Source organism: Mauremys reevesii, linkage group 1 (assembly GCF_016161935.1).
Source record: "Mauremys reevesii isolate NIE-2019 linkage group 1, ASM1616193v1, whole genome shotgun sequence".
Lineage (NCBI taxonomy): Eukaryota > Metazoa > Chordata > Testudines > Geoemydidae > Mauremys > Mauremys reevesii.
This window is the reverse complement of record NC_052623.1, coordinates 253,572,565-253,589,068: the sequence shown is the minus strand read 5'-3', so window position 1 is coordinate 253,589,068 and position 16,504 is coordinate 253,572,565. Positions and strand designations below refer to the sequence as shown.

General features: G+C 38.7%; 1 protein-coding gene and 1 long non-coding RNA gene across 7 annotated transcripts in view; one reads left to right on the top strand and one right to left on the bottom strand.

The window, feature by feature from the left end:
* Nucleotides 1–16,504, top strand: part of DENND5B (DENN domain containing 5B) — a 179,637-nt gene that overhangs the window by 118,920 nt on the left and 44,213 nt on the right. For 4 of the 6 annotated variants that reach the window (XM_039547898.1, XM_039547879.1, XM_039547906.1 and 1 more), the window contains 5 exons: nt 2,768–3,304; nt 4,771–5,002; nt 5,873–5,959; nt 8,059–8,209; nt 12,911–13,004. In XM_039547898.1, coding sequence (XP_039403832.1) covers nt 2,768–3,304; nt 4,771–5,002; nt 5,873–5,959; nt 8,059–8,209; nt 12,911–13,004 — 1,101 coding nt within the window. The remainder of the gene's footprint in view (nt 1–2,767; nt 3,305–4,770; nt 5,003–5,872; nt 5,960–8,058; nt 8,210–12,910; nt 13,005–16,504) is intronic. The other 2 variants (XM_039547920.1, XM_039547912.1) reach the window with 1 other exon arrangement.
* Nucleotides 11,551–16,504, bottom strand: part of LOC120409580 — a 75,635-nt gene continuing 70,681 nt past the window's right edge. The window contains exon 3 of the long non-coding RNA XR_005601357.1: nt 11,551–11,613. This is a non-coding gene — a long non-coding RNA (uncharacterized LOC120409580). The remainder of the gene's footprint in view (nt 11,614–16,504) is intronic.

Here is a 16,504-nt window from a genome sequence, read left to right as displayed (position 1 = left end):
AGGAATGGGGCTGGGAAATGTTCTAGGCAGAAATTCTGCAATGAACTGGAGGCAGAGAAATGGTGCTGGGATGATATTGCTTTATAATAAAGATCCTTGTTTAGTATTAAAAGGAAGTGACTGGATCTTTTACATATTATAATAAGGTTGTTGTCAATAAGTCTTCTCTTAAATGAAGTGTCCTAACCATGTGAAACTTGCTGTGTTTTAAACACGAAGCAGTTATCTAGCTATGCTTTTCAATAATGTTGTGTTAATACAGTGTAATTATTGTCTTAATTTATCTGATAACTAAGGAGAGCACAATTACATCTTAATGTAGTGGCCTGGTAATACTAATGGTATGCCATGTTAAATGTCTCCAGTATAGAGAGTAATATTTGGGAGGAAAAACTAACTGTTAATCAACTTAACAGCTGGCATTTCCAACTATTATAAAAGATAGATATAAATATACTTTATATACAGTGCCAAAAACAGTTGTAGAGCTATTATTTTGTTTTTTTTCTAAATATGTACCATATATTTTGGGGAAGTACTATATTAAAGGGTATTTATTTTTTGATGCTTTATTATGTTCTTCCATTCTATATGTGGGCAATGGTTAATCTTGTTTGAAAAATGGTTATAGTACATGGTTGATACAGTATGTCATAACAATTATGTGAGGGGGTGGGGAGAACCTTGAATTTAATAGAGAAGATTTTGAATCTGGGCTTCATGCAGATTAAAAAAAAAAACAAGCAGAAAATCCTCTAACACATGAGTGATGGTGAAATACTGTTCACTTTAGCATTCCTTTATTGTTCAGGCCAAGGGCCAGCTTTTCAAGCCCTTGGTCTAAATATAAACCATTTGTGCATTAGAGATAAAATTCTAACAACTGGCCATCATGCCTTCTTAAGGTTACTAATCTCCCTGCATTTACTTTAATCGTCAGATGTTTTTTGAAGAGGAAAGTGAGCAGGACACCCTAAGGGATTTCTGAACCCAAATCTCATTTTAAAATTTTGTAAATCGTATGCAGAGCAGAAATTAAAAAGCCTTTGAAATGCAATATTGATAGATAAGACCGTCTTTGAGCTAAGAGCATAGAAAGAATTGTGCTACTGCAGGTCATTAACCGTTTCATAAATATATACGTTAAGAAAAGTAGATTGCTTTATACTGAGCAATAATTTTATTTGCATGTGTTCCAACTTTATTATAGTGCATTATCATCATGGTTTTAAGCAGTGCATTTTAATATCATAGAAAGGATTCATGCGTAATTAATATCAGACATGTCCTTGAAATAAAATACTTTCTGAAGTAACTCTAGGGGTTTGGTTTTATGTTTGGTTTGTTGTTGCATTGAATGTTCTCCTGCTGAAAATTAACTCTTCAGAAAAGGGGAAGAAAAGTTAATTTCCTTAACCTGGTTTGGGGATTAGCCTATAATAATATATACAGTAATATAATTTTGTTAGAAATGGAGTGGACATTTAGGATGCACTAGAGAAACCAAAGGAGTCTTGGTAACCAATTAAATATCAGTTCAAAGCCTAACAAGGACATGTTTCTGTTACCCTGTGAATATGTAGGTCTCTTGTTCTGTAGATTTTATGTCAGGCTGGAACATTTTAGAACACAGTACCCTTGAGAAACTGATTTGTTTTAGCACTTGCTTTATTCAGCACAGTGAATTCACAGGCAGTGAATTTCAGATGCAAGCTGTAGTTCAGAAGAAGAAAATCAGTTACTGTTTTCATTGTTCCATTATTCCTTAGGGTGCACTTGCAGTGTAACTAATTTATATATAGGATTTTCTCCCTATGAAGCTTCTGAAATAAAGTGTCTACTAGAGTAGACTGATAACTGCACACAGTTTTAAAATCCACGGCCCAAGATCATCCCTGTGCTTTAAAAGCTGTGTGAGGGGAAATAGAAAATTTCCATGGGGAAATCCTCATGGAAATTTCCCTGCATGACGCATCGGGAATCAAATTTTGTTCCTCAATGGGAATGCCGCTATTAATGCGGCAGGTCCCCGAGGGTCTGCATGGAGGCCCTGTACTTCCCCACTGTGGCTCTGATCCCAGCAGGATCCTCTCCCCACCCCCACTTCTTGGTAGTGTAGCTCCAGAGGCGCCCCTGGGCGGAGTGGCTGCCAGGGAGAATCCTCAGAGAAGTTATTAATGTCTGAAGCTACGTTGACTCTTGTGGCTAATGTTCATGTGGGCAGAGGAAGCAGTGTGATTCTCTCCCCTCCCCCACCCCCATAGACCCTATGGGGGGACTCTCCGGCAGTGTTTGGGCGGTGCGGGGAGGGGGTGTTCCTTTGTACCACATACTCCCCAATCCCTTTTCCACATAGGAGACCATGGTCACCCCCCCATGGAACTAAGGAGGTACATCTACCTCCTTGATTTATAAAGTCTCACATTTTTAAGTATTGCCATCAGTTAGTCCCTAGATTTATTTCAGTAAGGCCATATGCTAGTGGACTCCAAGTCACTTTCCTATATGGCTGCTGCTCTTATGTAGCACTGAAACCCAATAAATATAGTAAGAAGGGATGTCACCAGCTGGCGACGGAATAATTCCTCACTCTTGATATGTGGTTGGTTGGTTAGTTCATTTAAAAATCAAGTTGGAAAACACAAACTAAGATCTGGGATGATTTTCTAGAGGTTGAGAAATAAATTTGGAGCCAATTTCCCATTTTCAAAAATGTATATGTAATTTTTTTATTATTTATTTATTTATTATTATTTTTGTCTTTCAGGCTAACTTGTGCTTTGTGGATATTGATAATCATTTCATAGAGCTGCCAGAGGAATTTCCCCAGTTCCCGAACAAACTGGAGTTTATTCAGGAAATCTCTGAGGTTCTCCTTCAGTTTGGAATCCCTCCGGAGGGTAACCTGCACTGCAGTGAGAGTGCCACCAAACTCAAGAATCTTGTCCTTAATGACTTGGTCAATGACAAGAAGAACGGAAATATACCCAGTAACACCATCAACATGTATGAGTTGCTAAAAGGCAATGAAACCATCGCCCGTCTGCAGGCTCTAGCAAAGAGGACGGGAGTGACGGTAGAAAAAATGACCATCACAGCTCCTATGGCAGAGAAGGAAAGGGACGTAAAACTGCAGTGCGAAGAAGAGGAGCTGAGGGACTATAAACTAAATGTGCAGCTTCGTGAGGTCTTTGCCAACCGCTTCACTCAGATGTTCGCAGATTATGAGTCCTTCGTCATTCAAGCCGCACAGGATATGGAGTCATGGCTGACAAACAGGGAACAGATGCAAAACTTTGACAAAGTAAAAACAACCAGGAGCCTTATGGTTTTGCTGACTGCTATTGGGTGAAATAGCTACAGTTTAGTTATTTATTCATCGCTCATCCACTCCACAGAGAGTCCTGTGCCTTTTGATATACAGAACCAGAACCTCAGTTGATGTAAATTGACATAGCTCCATTGACTTCAATGGAGCTATCAGCGAGGGTCTGGCCTGCAGATGCAAATATAATTCTAGCCGGTGGTTAAGCAGTTGATGGAGCATTACCTGTGACTTTGTTCAAAGCGTAGTGATATAAAAGCACCTCATACTGTGGGAATAGGTGCATTCATGAAATTTAAAATATAAATCCTCTTGTGACCTTTTTTAAAGCAGTACTTCCCTTGCTTTCCATCTAGACTTCCTTTTTTCTTAAGCGGCTTTGCAGTGAAACTTACAATTTTTTTTTCTCCGCAGTATCAAACTATGGAAAGAGAGATGATGTCAGACTCCTGGCATTGTAACTTTACCGTTGTGAAGAATTAGAAGTAGGCTGAGAGAGGGTGGGGAGTGGATGAGGAAAATCTGACATGTTAGTAAAAGAAACATAGAATGACTGTTCACATCACTTTATTTCAGTGTGGCTTTTTAAAGTAAGAAATAGTGCTCTTATAGCGTCAGCTTTGTTTTTTATATCCAAATCCTACGCTAAATATGACACTAGGAGGATTAACATCAAAGAAAAAATGAAAAGATGATTTTGTCAGGTTTGACAAAAAATAGAAATGCTTCCTCTAATATGTTTAGCTTATCAGTATTTGTCACAAGGTTAGTTGTCTGTTCCACTGTGCAAAAAAAAGTGTTTCAACTAGGCTAATTTCTCTAGCATTTCTACAGATGCTGTCTGTTTCTGTGGATTGTCAGGTTGAGATTTTCTAACCTGAGTAGAGGATTTAGCCACCAAGCTCAATTTTAACTGAAGTTATGCAGATAATTCCCTTAGTCAGGTTTAAAAATCCTAGGCTTGGTGTCTTCTCTTTCCTTACAACCTGAGATTGCATAGATGCATTCAGGAGCGTCACCTAACCTTTATCCATGTAGCAAACAGTTCTTTCCTTGTCTCTAATAGATACAGTAGTAGGTGGGTGCTAATTAGCCTTGTCAGCACACGCCTGTGTTTACAAAGGATATCTGAGGTTCCCAAACTGTATGCGCTTGATAGTGGTCCAGAGGGAGATGATGTCATGTGATGCTGGCTCTTCCTGTTTCCAGATGCTAAATTGCGCTAAAAGACGCTAAATAGTACACTAAATACTTCTCCACACAAGTAATTGCTGTAGCTATCAGAAAGATGTCCGGATCCACGCTGTGAGTATGTTTGGGAACCCTTGGATACATGAAGTAGTAGGTCTTTTCTGTCTCTGTTCTATAGCATAGGAGGGGGTTGTTTAATAAGTGTCAAGACACAAAATAAGGATCCGGCACTAATTAACTATCCCTTATTGCAGGCTTCTTTTCTGTCGGACCAGCCTGAGCCTTACCTGCCATTCCTCTCACACTTCATTGAAACCCAGATGTTTGCAACCTTCATAGATAATAAGATTATGTCCCAGTGGGAAGAGAAGGACGCGTTTCTGCGGGTGTTTGACTCCAGAATTGAGAAAATTAGACTGTATAACGTAAGGGCTCCTGCACTGCGGACATCTATATACCAGAAATGCAGCACTTTAAAAGAAGCAGGTATGTCCAGAGCTGTCAGTGCTCAACTTCAAAAATAAAATTCAAGGGTACAATGGAGAGAATGAAGACCTTTAAACAAATTAATTCTCAGCCATTTGAGAGACAGACGAGCGGCTTGTTGAAGTGAAAGCAGTACTTAGTAGTAGCCCTGTTTTCGCTACTGAAGCTTTTTTTAAACACTGAAGATGTAGGGAGAGTAAGCCCATGCCGCCCTCCTCGCCTTCCTGACTTTATTTCATGGGATTTTAGAACGAGTTTGAGATTTTTGTGGTCCCTGTCTTTTCCTGACTTCAAACAGCTTTTGGTGTTGCTCAGATAAGCTGACGGGCAGCCACTTTCAGGAGCAGCACTGGGTAAAAAGGCTGAGTTCCTGAGCCTAGGTCTGGGGCAGCACCCCCCCATCTACTCTCATTAGGAGCCAGCTTTGAAGGGACTGAATCACAAATTCTGTTTTGGGTGGGGTGAGGGGCCCAAGAATCAAATGGGGAAATGTTACTAGAAACAGTTACGAATTGAGCCTTTGGTTGCTCTGGTGATGTCGTATCACTCCTCAATGTGCAGTGCATGAGAGGCTTTTTAAAAATTCTTTACATTCACAGTGCACACTTTCTTCTCTTCCCCCCCCCCCCAAGTCCTACACAGGGATTTAGTCATGCAGCACCCATTGTCTGGGGAATTTGTGCAGCTAAATTCCACCATATCACTTTGGAAATGTATCCCTAAAACTATTAGGATGCTAGAGAAATTACTTTCAAATGTGTTTTTATTTATATAAAGCTTTTTAACTCTTGCTAAAACTCAGCATTCTCCTACCTTATAGAAGAACAGTAGGAATGTCTCATTTGATTTAAAAACCGTTCTAATTTGCAGGTCGGCTATCTATCCAACGGCTTATTTCTGTTGATATTGTGGCACCGGAACCTCATGTTCTCTATCGTGAAAGGCAGCAAGATGATAGTAATAGCAAGTCTCCTTCATGTTTATCGGTCACATGAATCGTGAACCCAGCACCAATCACTTGTTTCTCTAACCAGCTATTTCTGGAACCCTCAGAGTTTAATCTGAGGGCATTTAATCTTCTGTTCTTGTGCCTCCCAGTATTTTGTGCTATCAACGATAGACGACACTAAAACTAAGTGAAAATTAATATTAAAAAAAATAGTTTCTAATACAGAGGTTCTCAAACTTTGTTTGCTGCTCCCACCCCTTTGAAATATTTCAGGTTGTGACAACCCTCCCTCCCCCAAAGTGATAGTAAATTACTGTACATACTCATAGTATTGCCACCCTTATTTCTGTGCAGCTGCTGGCGGCAGCGCTGCCTTCAGAGTTGGGTGGCCAGAAAGTGGAGGCTGCTGTACCCATTTTCTCTCCCAGCTCTCCCTGGCAATATTTTTTGTGATCTCATGACCTCCCTACAATAATCTTGTTACCTTCCCCCCTTTTGGATGGGGACCCCCAGTTTGAGAAACGTTCTAATAACAAAATACCAGAAGATCAGCACCCATTCCATCACAGCTCTCTAAAGTAGGATAAGGGCTGTGGGATGTGCTCTTCACAAAATAGTCTAGGTCACAGCTGTAATTTCTCCATCTTGCATATTTATTCATCTTTAGAGTCATTGACTTAAAAAAAAATTTACTTTAGTGTAGTGGCTGTGGAGAGCTGAATAATCAAAGTAGTGTTTGGCAAATACAAATTTCTCCATTCATGTTCATTGCTTATTGTGACTCAATAAATTAAACTGGTTTGGAATTTTTGGTCCCGTTTTGCTGGAGACTTGGGATGAAATCCTGACTTCATTGAAGCCAATGGCAAAATGCCCATTGACTTCAATGGGGCCTCAGTGTCACCCTTTGTTTTCTGGTGAGTCTTTCTGCCTCCCTGTCATAGCCTTGAGGGCTCCTCATTTTTTTTCCCCTTCATTACACTCCCCACTCTTCAGGCCCCCTGGTAGTCACCAACGTCCCTTAATCCTTATGAGGGTTGGATAGGACTTTCTTCAGAAGTGGTTATCCGTGACTGTTTTTATTTAGATTCAGGAGAATGACTTTGTAATCAGAGGACACTTTCAAGACCAGAGTATGGCCGCCTAGGTCCTGCCTGCCCAAGGAAATAGACTGAGAATACAACCTGGGCCTCTGGTGTAATAACACAGCACTGCTAGCGTTTAGGTGACTGAGCTAGTCTTAGAATAAAAAGTTTTAATGATTAAAGATCGTTAAATCTGACCCATTGACCCAGGTTAAGTGATTGTTCCTTTTTTCAGCAACAACAAAAAGGGGCACTTCCCTCAAATATATATTTGTTACCAGTAGTCTGCACTAAATGCCTGCTTGTTTCATTTTTGTCAGTTTTCCAAGATCTAAAGAATTATTATAACAGACCCATCCATGTACTAATAACTGTTAGTGTGACGTTAAATGAAATAACAGCACAAAATTTCCTCATTTTTCATAAATGAAGCATGTGAGAGAGGTTCTTGTGATCACACTCTGCTCCTGCTCATCCCGCAAAATAAAATGTTGTCATTAGCTGTCAGTCTGTGTATTCATGAACTCCATTCCTTGCTCTGTAGAGTGGCCAATAGGTTGAATAACCTAGTGTTGCACTTCAGTTTTAGAACTCTGTTGATGCCACACTCTGGGTGTTAATTTTCCCCAGCTGACATGACTGAGAAGTACTGCAGAAGGAGGATGCTTACACTGTGACAGTTGTGTTCCTCTCATCACTCCACTATAGCAACTCTTTCCTTTGAGCATTCCCATAGAGTCAGCTGGGAGAGCTGGTCTTGGGGCTGTGTGGAGTGGGGGAAAGGAAAATTGTCTCTAATTTAGTGGTGGAGAGGGAACTCCTCAAGATGCATGCAAGTCCTTCTCTACATTAATATATATATACACATGCTTTAGAAAGTTGACTGCTTGCTGTAACTAAAATGGTCAATTAATTCATTGTAGAACTTGCACAAAATCAGAGCATGGTTAAGTTCCCTGCTGTGGCGCATGCTTTAGATTAGGACACTAAAGTAATTATATATGTATGCATATCTTTTGCAGCCCAATCCATTGAACAGCGGCTAATTAAGATTGATCACACTGCCATCCACCCACACTTACTTGATATGAAGATCGGTCAAGGCAAATACGAACAAGGGTTCTTCCCAAAGTTGCAATCAGATGTGCTGGCGACAGGACCTACCAATAACAAGTAAGCCCCCTCATTATTTCCAGGACTTCTGAAGATGTTTTACTAACCAGGTTTCTCTTACGATTGACTCACTCTATGGACAGAAGCCAGGAATTACGGGTATTTCTTTCCAGTCCAGTGAAATTGGGGCAGCTTTAACCATTTCTATCTTCTCTGAAGTGGCAACTTTTGAGTTTATAGCTAGCTGACAGCTGGCTCTTTAAGCCCTGGCTAATCCTAGTTTTTGAGATGGATACTCAGTGATCTTTTTTTTTTATTCTGTCATATGTGTTCAGTCTCAATTGATTGTTGTAACTCTAACATAAAGCTTGATACATGAGATTAAATATTAACAAGGAAAACATGCATCAAGGATGGGAATGTATGAGCATCAAAGCAATTTGCAGAATGAGCAATGAGTGCCTACAAAGAATAACTGAATGGATTTTTGCCACAGAGACTCTTCTGTCCCTGTTTCCTTTCCCCTAAAGAGGGTGGTCAGTGATAAATGTTTTGCTTACATGTTAATTGTTGTTCCTCCACTCTACATGTTTGGCCCTGTTTCTCCTCTCTTCTCCCATATCTCTCATTCTCTTATCTTCCACCATCCTTTCCTCATTGGTCTCTGGTCTGGTTTTTCTTCCTGCACCACTTCCGGCTGACTTCATGCTCTTATATCTACCTCCTACTTCCTATGTTACTTTGTGTGCCCCTTCTGTAACAATCCTAGACAGAGGGGTAATCCAGCAGTTTGAGCACAGGCCCGGGAATTGGAATCTCTTTTGTTACAGGATCAGCTTTGCCACGGTCTTACAAACTTGGTGCCTCAATTTTCTTGCCTTTTAAAATAGGAATACTGCTTAATTACTCATCTCACTGGGATACCGAGGTTTAGTTAATGATTGTGAAGATGATAATTGCTAAGTAAGTACAGAGTATTATCGTCTGCCTAGTTTCTTCTCAGTGAATGGTCTTCATTCTGGTTTTCTTAAACTAAGTTTTGTAAGCCTATTGGGGCAGAGATCATGTGTTTTGTATATCACTGAGTGCTCAAGAAATATTAATGTTTCCTTGACTTCCCTTTCCACATGTTAATAACCACTTTAAGGATGGTGGCTTTTATAAGGCCTTTTTGAAATGACCACCTAAGCAGCCGCATTGTCACTTTGCAAAGATGCCCCATTCTATGCACTGCATTTCAGTAAAAGGCAGTGAGGATCCATCAACCTGAAATGCAGATCTTGTGTAACCCATAAAAATAATAAAAGAACCCATTTTTTTCTATTTGAAATGTAAATATATTTCAGATGTTCGTTGGATACTTACTTGTCACTGCTCTGCCATATTAACAGGAATGCTCTATTTCAACAATGTGTTCAAATGCTTTTCATTAAGACTAGAATTTGACTTATTCTGACTATATATATATATATATATATATATATATATATATATATATATATATATATATATATATATATATATATATATATATATATATATATATATATGCAGTCTGACTGAAAGTGAATCAGAGGTTGGAACTGGATGGTTTAGAGGATTCAAAACCCAATATTTGAGCATGTTAATTTTTGCTCCCTCGGTCAACCCCAGTCCGAGAGCATTATAATGATATGGTGCCTCTTGCTCTACCTTTTGAGAAATGACTAGATCTACATTAATAAAATGGCTTGTAAAATGTCATGCATGAAGAACTAAAGTTGACATGAAAAATATGCATCCCCATTCCTACAGTGCCCCACAGCGCCATGTACTTATTATGTCTATACCGTGTGTGTGGTGTTTCTGTCACCTTACAGACAAAGATCCTGCCTTAAGGAGTTTGCAGTCCAAACACCACATGGGAGAAATGGTTTAGTACTGAATCTAAGAGAAAAGTGGTAGCTGTGGAATTGTCATCACCACTTCCTGCAGCACTAGGTTGTTTTATGTCATTTCTCCAAATCATTTCCATTTATATAATCTGACAAGATTACAGTGCAAAATAGAATTGCTGCAAGTCACTTTACTTAGCTTTCTCTCCATATTAGCTATTTAAAAGATCTGTTACCACCACAGCAATGAAGTCGCAAAAAAAAAAAATCTATTCTGCCCTGTAAAAAACCTCAGCTCCCTTTATCTTCCAGAGAGTTGAATGTAGAAATCTGCTATAGAAATCTAGTACAGAACACACCTCACGCCCCAAATTGTCACCAAAGCTGTATATTGCAAGGTACTGATCTTGGTTTTGATGTTCCGTTCGGTGCCACTTTGATTTGACGGCTACTAGAGCTTTTGTTCTGTTTGTTGATATTCTAACTCTGTATAGAAGTATATTAAACTGAGCAGATCAAATGCAGAATTGTTTGCATAAACATCTCTCTCTCACACACACCTATACTGTGTATGTACGCGCATATGCCTCCATTTGTTCTGAAGGTGTAATGAATCTCCTTGCTAGTAAATGAATACAAAAGCTGGAGAAGTTGATAGATGGTCACCAGTTTATGGCACAATAATGCTGGCAACAAAAGATCAAGCTATTTCATGCACATGAGAAGATTTAAAACATGTGTAACTTGTGAGTAAAAGGTGAACTGCCAAGGTTTGTAGGCCTAAAATTAATCTACCTTGGCAGCTGCTCTTCCTCGAAGGGCTTATCTTCTATGCTATTGGTGAATGTATTTCTTGTCTCCTTCCTCTCTGTGTTTTGAATGTGTCCATCTTAGTGGTGGTGATGAGGAGTGTTGGTTAAATGAACATGTAACCTATTAAGTTAACATTAAATGCAGTTGCTTCATGTTCTTGTGCCTTGTCACTATGTTGTATATGCTGCAGCACGTGCCGTAACTATGAATTGTAAACTACTTCCACTCACTCCCTTCCCCTTTTCATCTGTTAGAAAGGAAAAATATGCCTGACTGCAATACTGAAGTTTAGTCCTTGTGTATGTGAGATAGCTGTATAAGTATATTGTTTTTATGCCGATCAACCTTGACATTGACTTTCATGCTATTTTATTAGAGAAATTAACCTCCTCAGATATGTTCTGTTTAGAAATGGACATTGTTAATTCCTTCCCACCATGCGCATGCACACATCCTTACCTAAAATTAGTTTAAAGTACTGAAGAGTAACTTATTTACTTTCTACCTGCCAGGACTCCCTTGTCAATAGACTTCTTTTCAGGGGCTTACTCATATGATTCCCCATGTTTGAGTAGAAAAATCCTTGCTCTGGCTCCTCATCTGAAATAATACGCTGACAGGAGCACTTCCTTCATAAATACTGTGGAAGTGAGATGAAAGGAGCATACTGAAGTGACCTGTTGTTCCCTACTCATATTTACCGTCTGTTCCAGGGCATTCCACAAGATGGTCCTCAGAAGTAACTAGAACCATATTAGTAGTAGCATTTTCTTCTTTCTGAGGAATAAACGAAATTGGTCACTCATAGATACAGAAAGTATGAGGTCAGTGTATGTATGAAGAGAGAAAGTAATGTTTAAATCTGATTGCTGCCATTAAATATTAAAACAGCTTAATTTTTCTAGCAATGAGATTTCCAGCAAGACCTGTGTGGCCCGAGAAGAAAAAGGCTTAAATGTTCTAAAATTCCTTCATCTTCCCTGCTTATCTCCTGTTAATTCTTCACAAAATGTTCCAGCCATCTCCCCCAAGAGATTCAAAGTCCCAGTGGGATGCTCAGACTTTCCCCTCTCCTCCCTCATTAGTCACCAAGCTACCAGGAGTCTGCAGTCTAGCTGTGGTAGAACGGTAATGGCACCAGAGGCATAGCTGACCTATGCAGAGTAAATACCTTCTGATTTCAGGCAGGTTTGTACTGTGCACAGCCCAGCCTCTGCTATCCAGTGCTACAGTGGTTTCACTGCTATTTAGACTTGTGCTAGCTTGATGAGTGCCCATTAATCTGTGCACAAGAGAAGTGGAATCTCACCCCTAACTTGTAGTGTCAGCATAGCCTTAGGTGCTCACTCAGCTCAAGCGTGCACCATCTTGACCAGTTTGATTTTCCAATAATTGGGGCGGGGGGAATGAATACATGCAGGTGGAGGGGAACCAAAGATGTGTCCAGAGTTCAGACTAAATATTAAAAGTTAAGTGGGGTTATAAAACTATAATATGAAATCCTCTAAAACTATAAACATTCATTTCAGGCTGCACTACTGTAACTTTGCTGGTGTGCTATGCTTTGTGTCCTGTATACAACATTACACAGCATTTTTATTCAACTTGGCATATAAAAGTTGTTTAAAAACATGCACAAGGACAGATGATATGAAATTCAATCCTCATGCCAATGTTGACAAACAAGTTAATTACAAAGGAGTGGCATACAAATTGAATGTTCAAAAACTTCTAAAAACAATTTTGTTTTCGTTAAGGTAAATAAATACTATTTCCGCATGCTCTGATTTATGTATCATAATCTGTACACAGTCATCAGCCAGTCACTAGTAACTTGCGCTGTGTTACATGAGACCCTGGCAAGCATTTGGCATCTTGTTTTCTTGGGGCTCGCTGGTTCCTCATCTGCCATGAAGCCTTACCTTTACGGTTGTCAGAAATTCATCAAAACTAATACATATTGTAATTCACAAATTTTTAGGCACGTGTGCTTCTTGAAATGCATAATTCCTTCAGACTTGCTGCAACTACCGACAAAAGCTCTCTTCTGATTTCTCTTATTACATAATTTCAGTCGGTGGGCCAGTCGAAGTGCCACAACACAGCGCAGGAAAGATCGCCTTAGACAACATTCAGAACATATTGGACTGGACAATGATTTAAGAGAGGTAGGTGATATCTGCAGGCACCAGGGGACTTCAGTCAAAGAACATAGACTTAATCAAAGTGTATTTTGCCGCCTCCGGCAGTGTTTTAATACTATAAGGTTTTCATTCATCTTTGTGACCATTACATGATGTACACATCATTTATATATAGTATGTAACTTTAAGATATTCAAAACTGTGTACATGCGCTGTAGAGATTTTGTATTTTCTAAACTGAAGAACTGCAAAGCAGTGTATTAGTGTAGATTGTTTAGACTACTACTGTAGCTGAAAATTCACGAACACGTATACTGCAAAATGCAAACGAAAGGGGGAAAAGTCACTTAATATTTTACACCAATTTTTCCATTTTATAACAAATCAAAGTTTTAAAATACTAAACTCTGAGGCTCTACATTGTAATAAAACAGACTGTTTGCCATAAACAGTCTTTTTTACTAATATAGACCCCAATCCTACAACTGTACTTATGCAGGGAGACCCATTTGTGTGGATGGAGTTGTCACTTTTGGGCCAATAAAAAGTATTTGAGTTTTTCAGAGATGTTATGATAAATACTGACCACTTGCAGACAAAAAGGAGGAGGATTTATTGTAAGCATTCTTTTGTGTTGCATAGATTAGAAGCTTTTACTAGTTAGCTCATTTAAAAGAGGAAGTGTTTGGTGTTTGTTTTTTTTTATCTTGTATCCAAAACCATACGTCTTGTAACCCTCAATTACTTGTGTGCTTTCTCCTGTCTCTTCAGTTTCTCCTTTTGATTGTTTAAAAAAAAAAAACATTTTCTGCCATGTGTGACTGTAGTTCTTGTGCTATTTTTATCATTAGCGCAAAAAAAATCTACCAAACCTTTATACTGTTTTGCCATTGGCCTTACTGAATAAAGTTTACCAGTGGTTCTGTTTGAAATTAAAACATTAAGTAAAATTGAATTCTTCAATCACAACTTTAAAATTCAGTTTCATTGAAACAAAGCAAAACAGTCTTTATAAATGTTTGTTGCTATTTTTGTTAATGTGACTTTGTAAATATAGTTCTAAACATTGTGTTGTGTATATCTCAACATAATCCTTTGAGTGCTTCATCATCTATTTAATTTTTTCTTTCTTTTTTTGTTGTGGATCATATGCATGCTTGTTTTGCTTTGTCTCCTCTCTTTCGGGCTTTTCTGCCATTGGTATATCTGCCTCCTCTTAGCCATCGGAGGAGCTTTTGATTCGTCAGAACTCAATGGCATTCTGGGAGTGGGATCAGGGGCCACCCCCTCCTGCACGACCTCCTAAAAAATCCTTCTCTGAATGCTGCCTGGTATGTGGTTTGGGTTTGGTTTTGGTTGGTGTTTTTTTTTGTTTGTTTGTTTGTTTGGTTTTTAGATGTTACTAGAATAAGGAATCACTCTCTTCAACATCACTTCAATCTCTCCTTTTTGTAGGACATACACACACCTCTGTAGTTACTGAAGTGTGGTTATAGTCAGAAAAGCAACACTGAAAATGAAGTCATGGGATTTCATTTTAAGCCTCTGGCTAAATTTATCCTCCCAAAGTAATTTTTTTTCACTGTATTTTTTTCTCAAATACAAGCTGTGTCCTTCTCAGCTGTGATGTTAAGCCACAAGTAAAGATTCTGCAGTGAAAGCTTAGGTAGTGATGGTAGTTGGTTGATACTGATGCACAGGCAGAGTAGAATCCAACTCACTCTTCCTGTAGCAGACTTGCTCTTCTCTAGAACTTTCAGGACCAATAGAGTTAGCAGGACTAAAAATGTTTGCCAATATAATATGTTATGATTTGATGACATGCTAAGGAATAGAGTACGGTTATCTAATTTTTTTTCACTCTTCAGACTATGACCACACTTGGATCTATTTTCTTTATCCCTTTCCCTTTAAAGAGAAGCTTGAATCTATCCCTATTAGCTATTCCCTTTTCACTGTTTTCATGTTTATTATTTTGGCACAAATTAGATGAAACTACTATTGTGAGGCTTACCAGTTGTTGAACAGAATACTTTCATTATTGCCTAAAACAACTTTTTAATGTTTAATTCTTTCTCATCTTATTTATGCATAACAGTGTTTGGGGTTTAATTAGAGATGATAACCAGGCTTATGTGCTCCTCTCCTATCTGATCTATATCAGATCTATTGAACAGGCTGTGAGCTGACTTGACCAAATTTTGCATTCTGCCATGATCTTCCACCATTTTCTTTTCATGCTCAAGTAATTTTGGTCAACTTACAGCGACACCAGTTTTGGGTTTTGTTTTCATTAAACAAACTAGTTTAAACAAGCACAGAATAAGGAATCACTCTCTGCAACATCACTTCAATCTCTCCTTTTTGTAGGACATACACACACCTCTGTAGTTACTGAAGTGTGGTTATAGTCAGAAAAGCAACACTGAAAATGAAGTAATGGGATTTCATTTTAACCCTCTGGCTAAATTTATCCTCCCAAAGTAATTTTTTTTTCACTGTATTTTTTTCTCAAATACAAGCTGTCCTTCTCAGCTGTGATGTTAAGCCACAAGTAAAGATTCTGCAGTGAAAGCTTAGGTAGTGATGGTAGTTGGTTGATACTGATGCACAGGCAGAGTAGAATCCAACTCACTCTTCCTGTAGCAGACTTGCTCTTCTCTAGAACTTTCAGGACCAATAGAGTTAGCAGGACTAAAAATGTTTGCCAGTATAATACGTTATGATTTGATGACATGCTAAGGAATAGAGTACGGTTATCTAATTTTTTTTCACTCTTCAGACTATGACCACACTTGGATCTATTTTCTTTATCCCTTTCCCTTTAAAGAGAAACTTGAATCTATCCCTATTAGCTATTCCCTTTTCACTGTTTTCATGTTTATTATTTTGGCACAAATTAGATGAAACTACTATTGTGAGGCTTACCAGTTGTTGAACAGAATACTTTCATTATTGCCTAAAACAACTTTTTAATGTTTAATTCTTTCTCATCTTATTTATGCATAACTGTGTTTGGGGTTTAATTAGAGATGATAACCAGGCTTATGTGCTCCTCTCCTATCAGATCTATATCAGATCTATTGAACAGGCTGTGAGCTGACTTGACCAAATTTTGCATTCTGCCATGATCTTCCACCATTTTCTTTTCATGCTCAAGTAATTTTGGTCAACTTACAGCGACACCAGTTTTGGGTTTTGTTTTCATTAAACAAACTAGTTTAAACTAATCTTCTCTCCAGACAGGAAAGGTCTGAAAGTGCTGCAGAGACAGCACACTCAATCCCTGTGCATTGTCTTGCTCTAAAGTAAGCCCTGCAGCCCAATTAAACAGCAGTATTATATCTCTCTGAAGGGAAGTACCATCCAGTTATTCTGTGGGGACTTAAGTGCAGAAAGAATTAAATGGATGAAAACAAGTGGGGAATTCTCGAATCTTGTATGGGTGAGGGAGACACCTACCCATAGCGGGAGACAGTTCATTATAGTCTGGGGACATGAGCATCATACTTTTAAATTGTTTA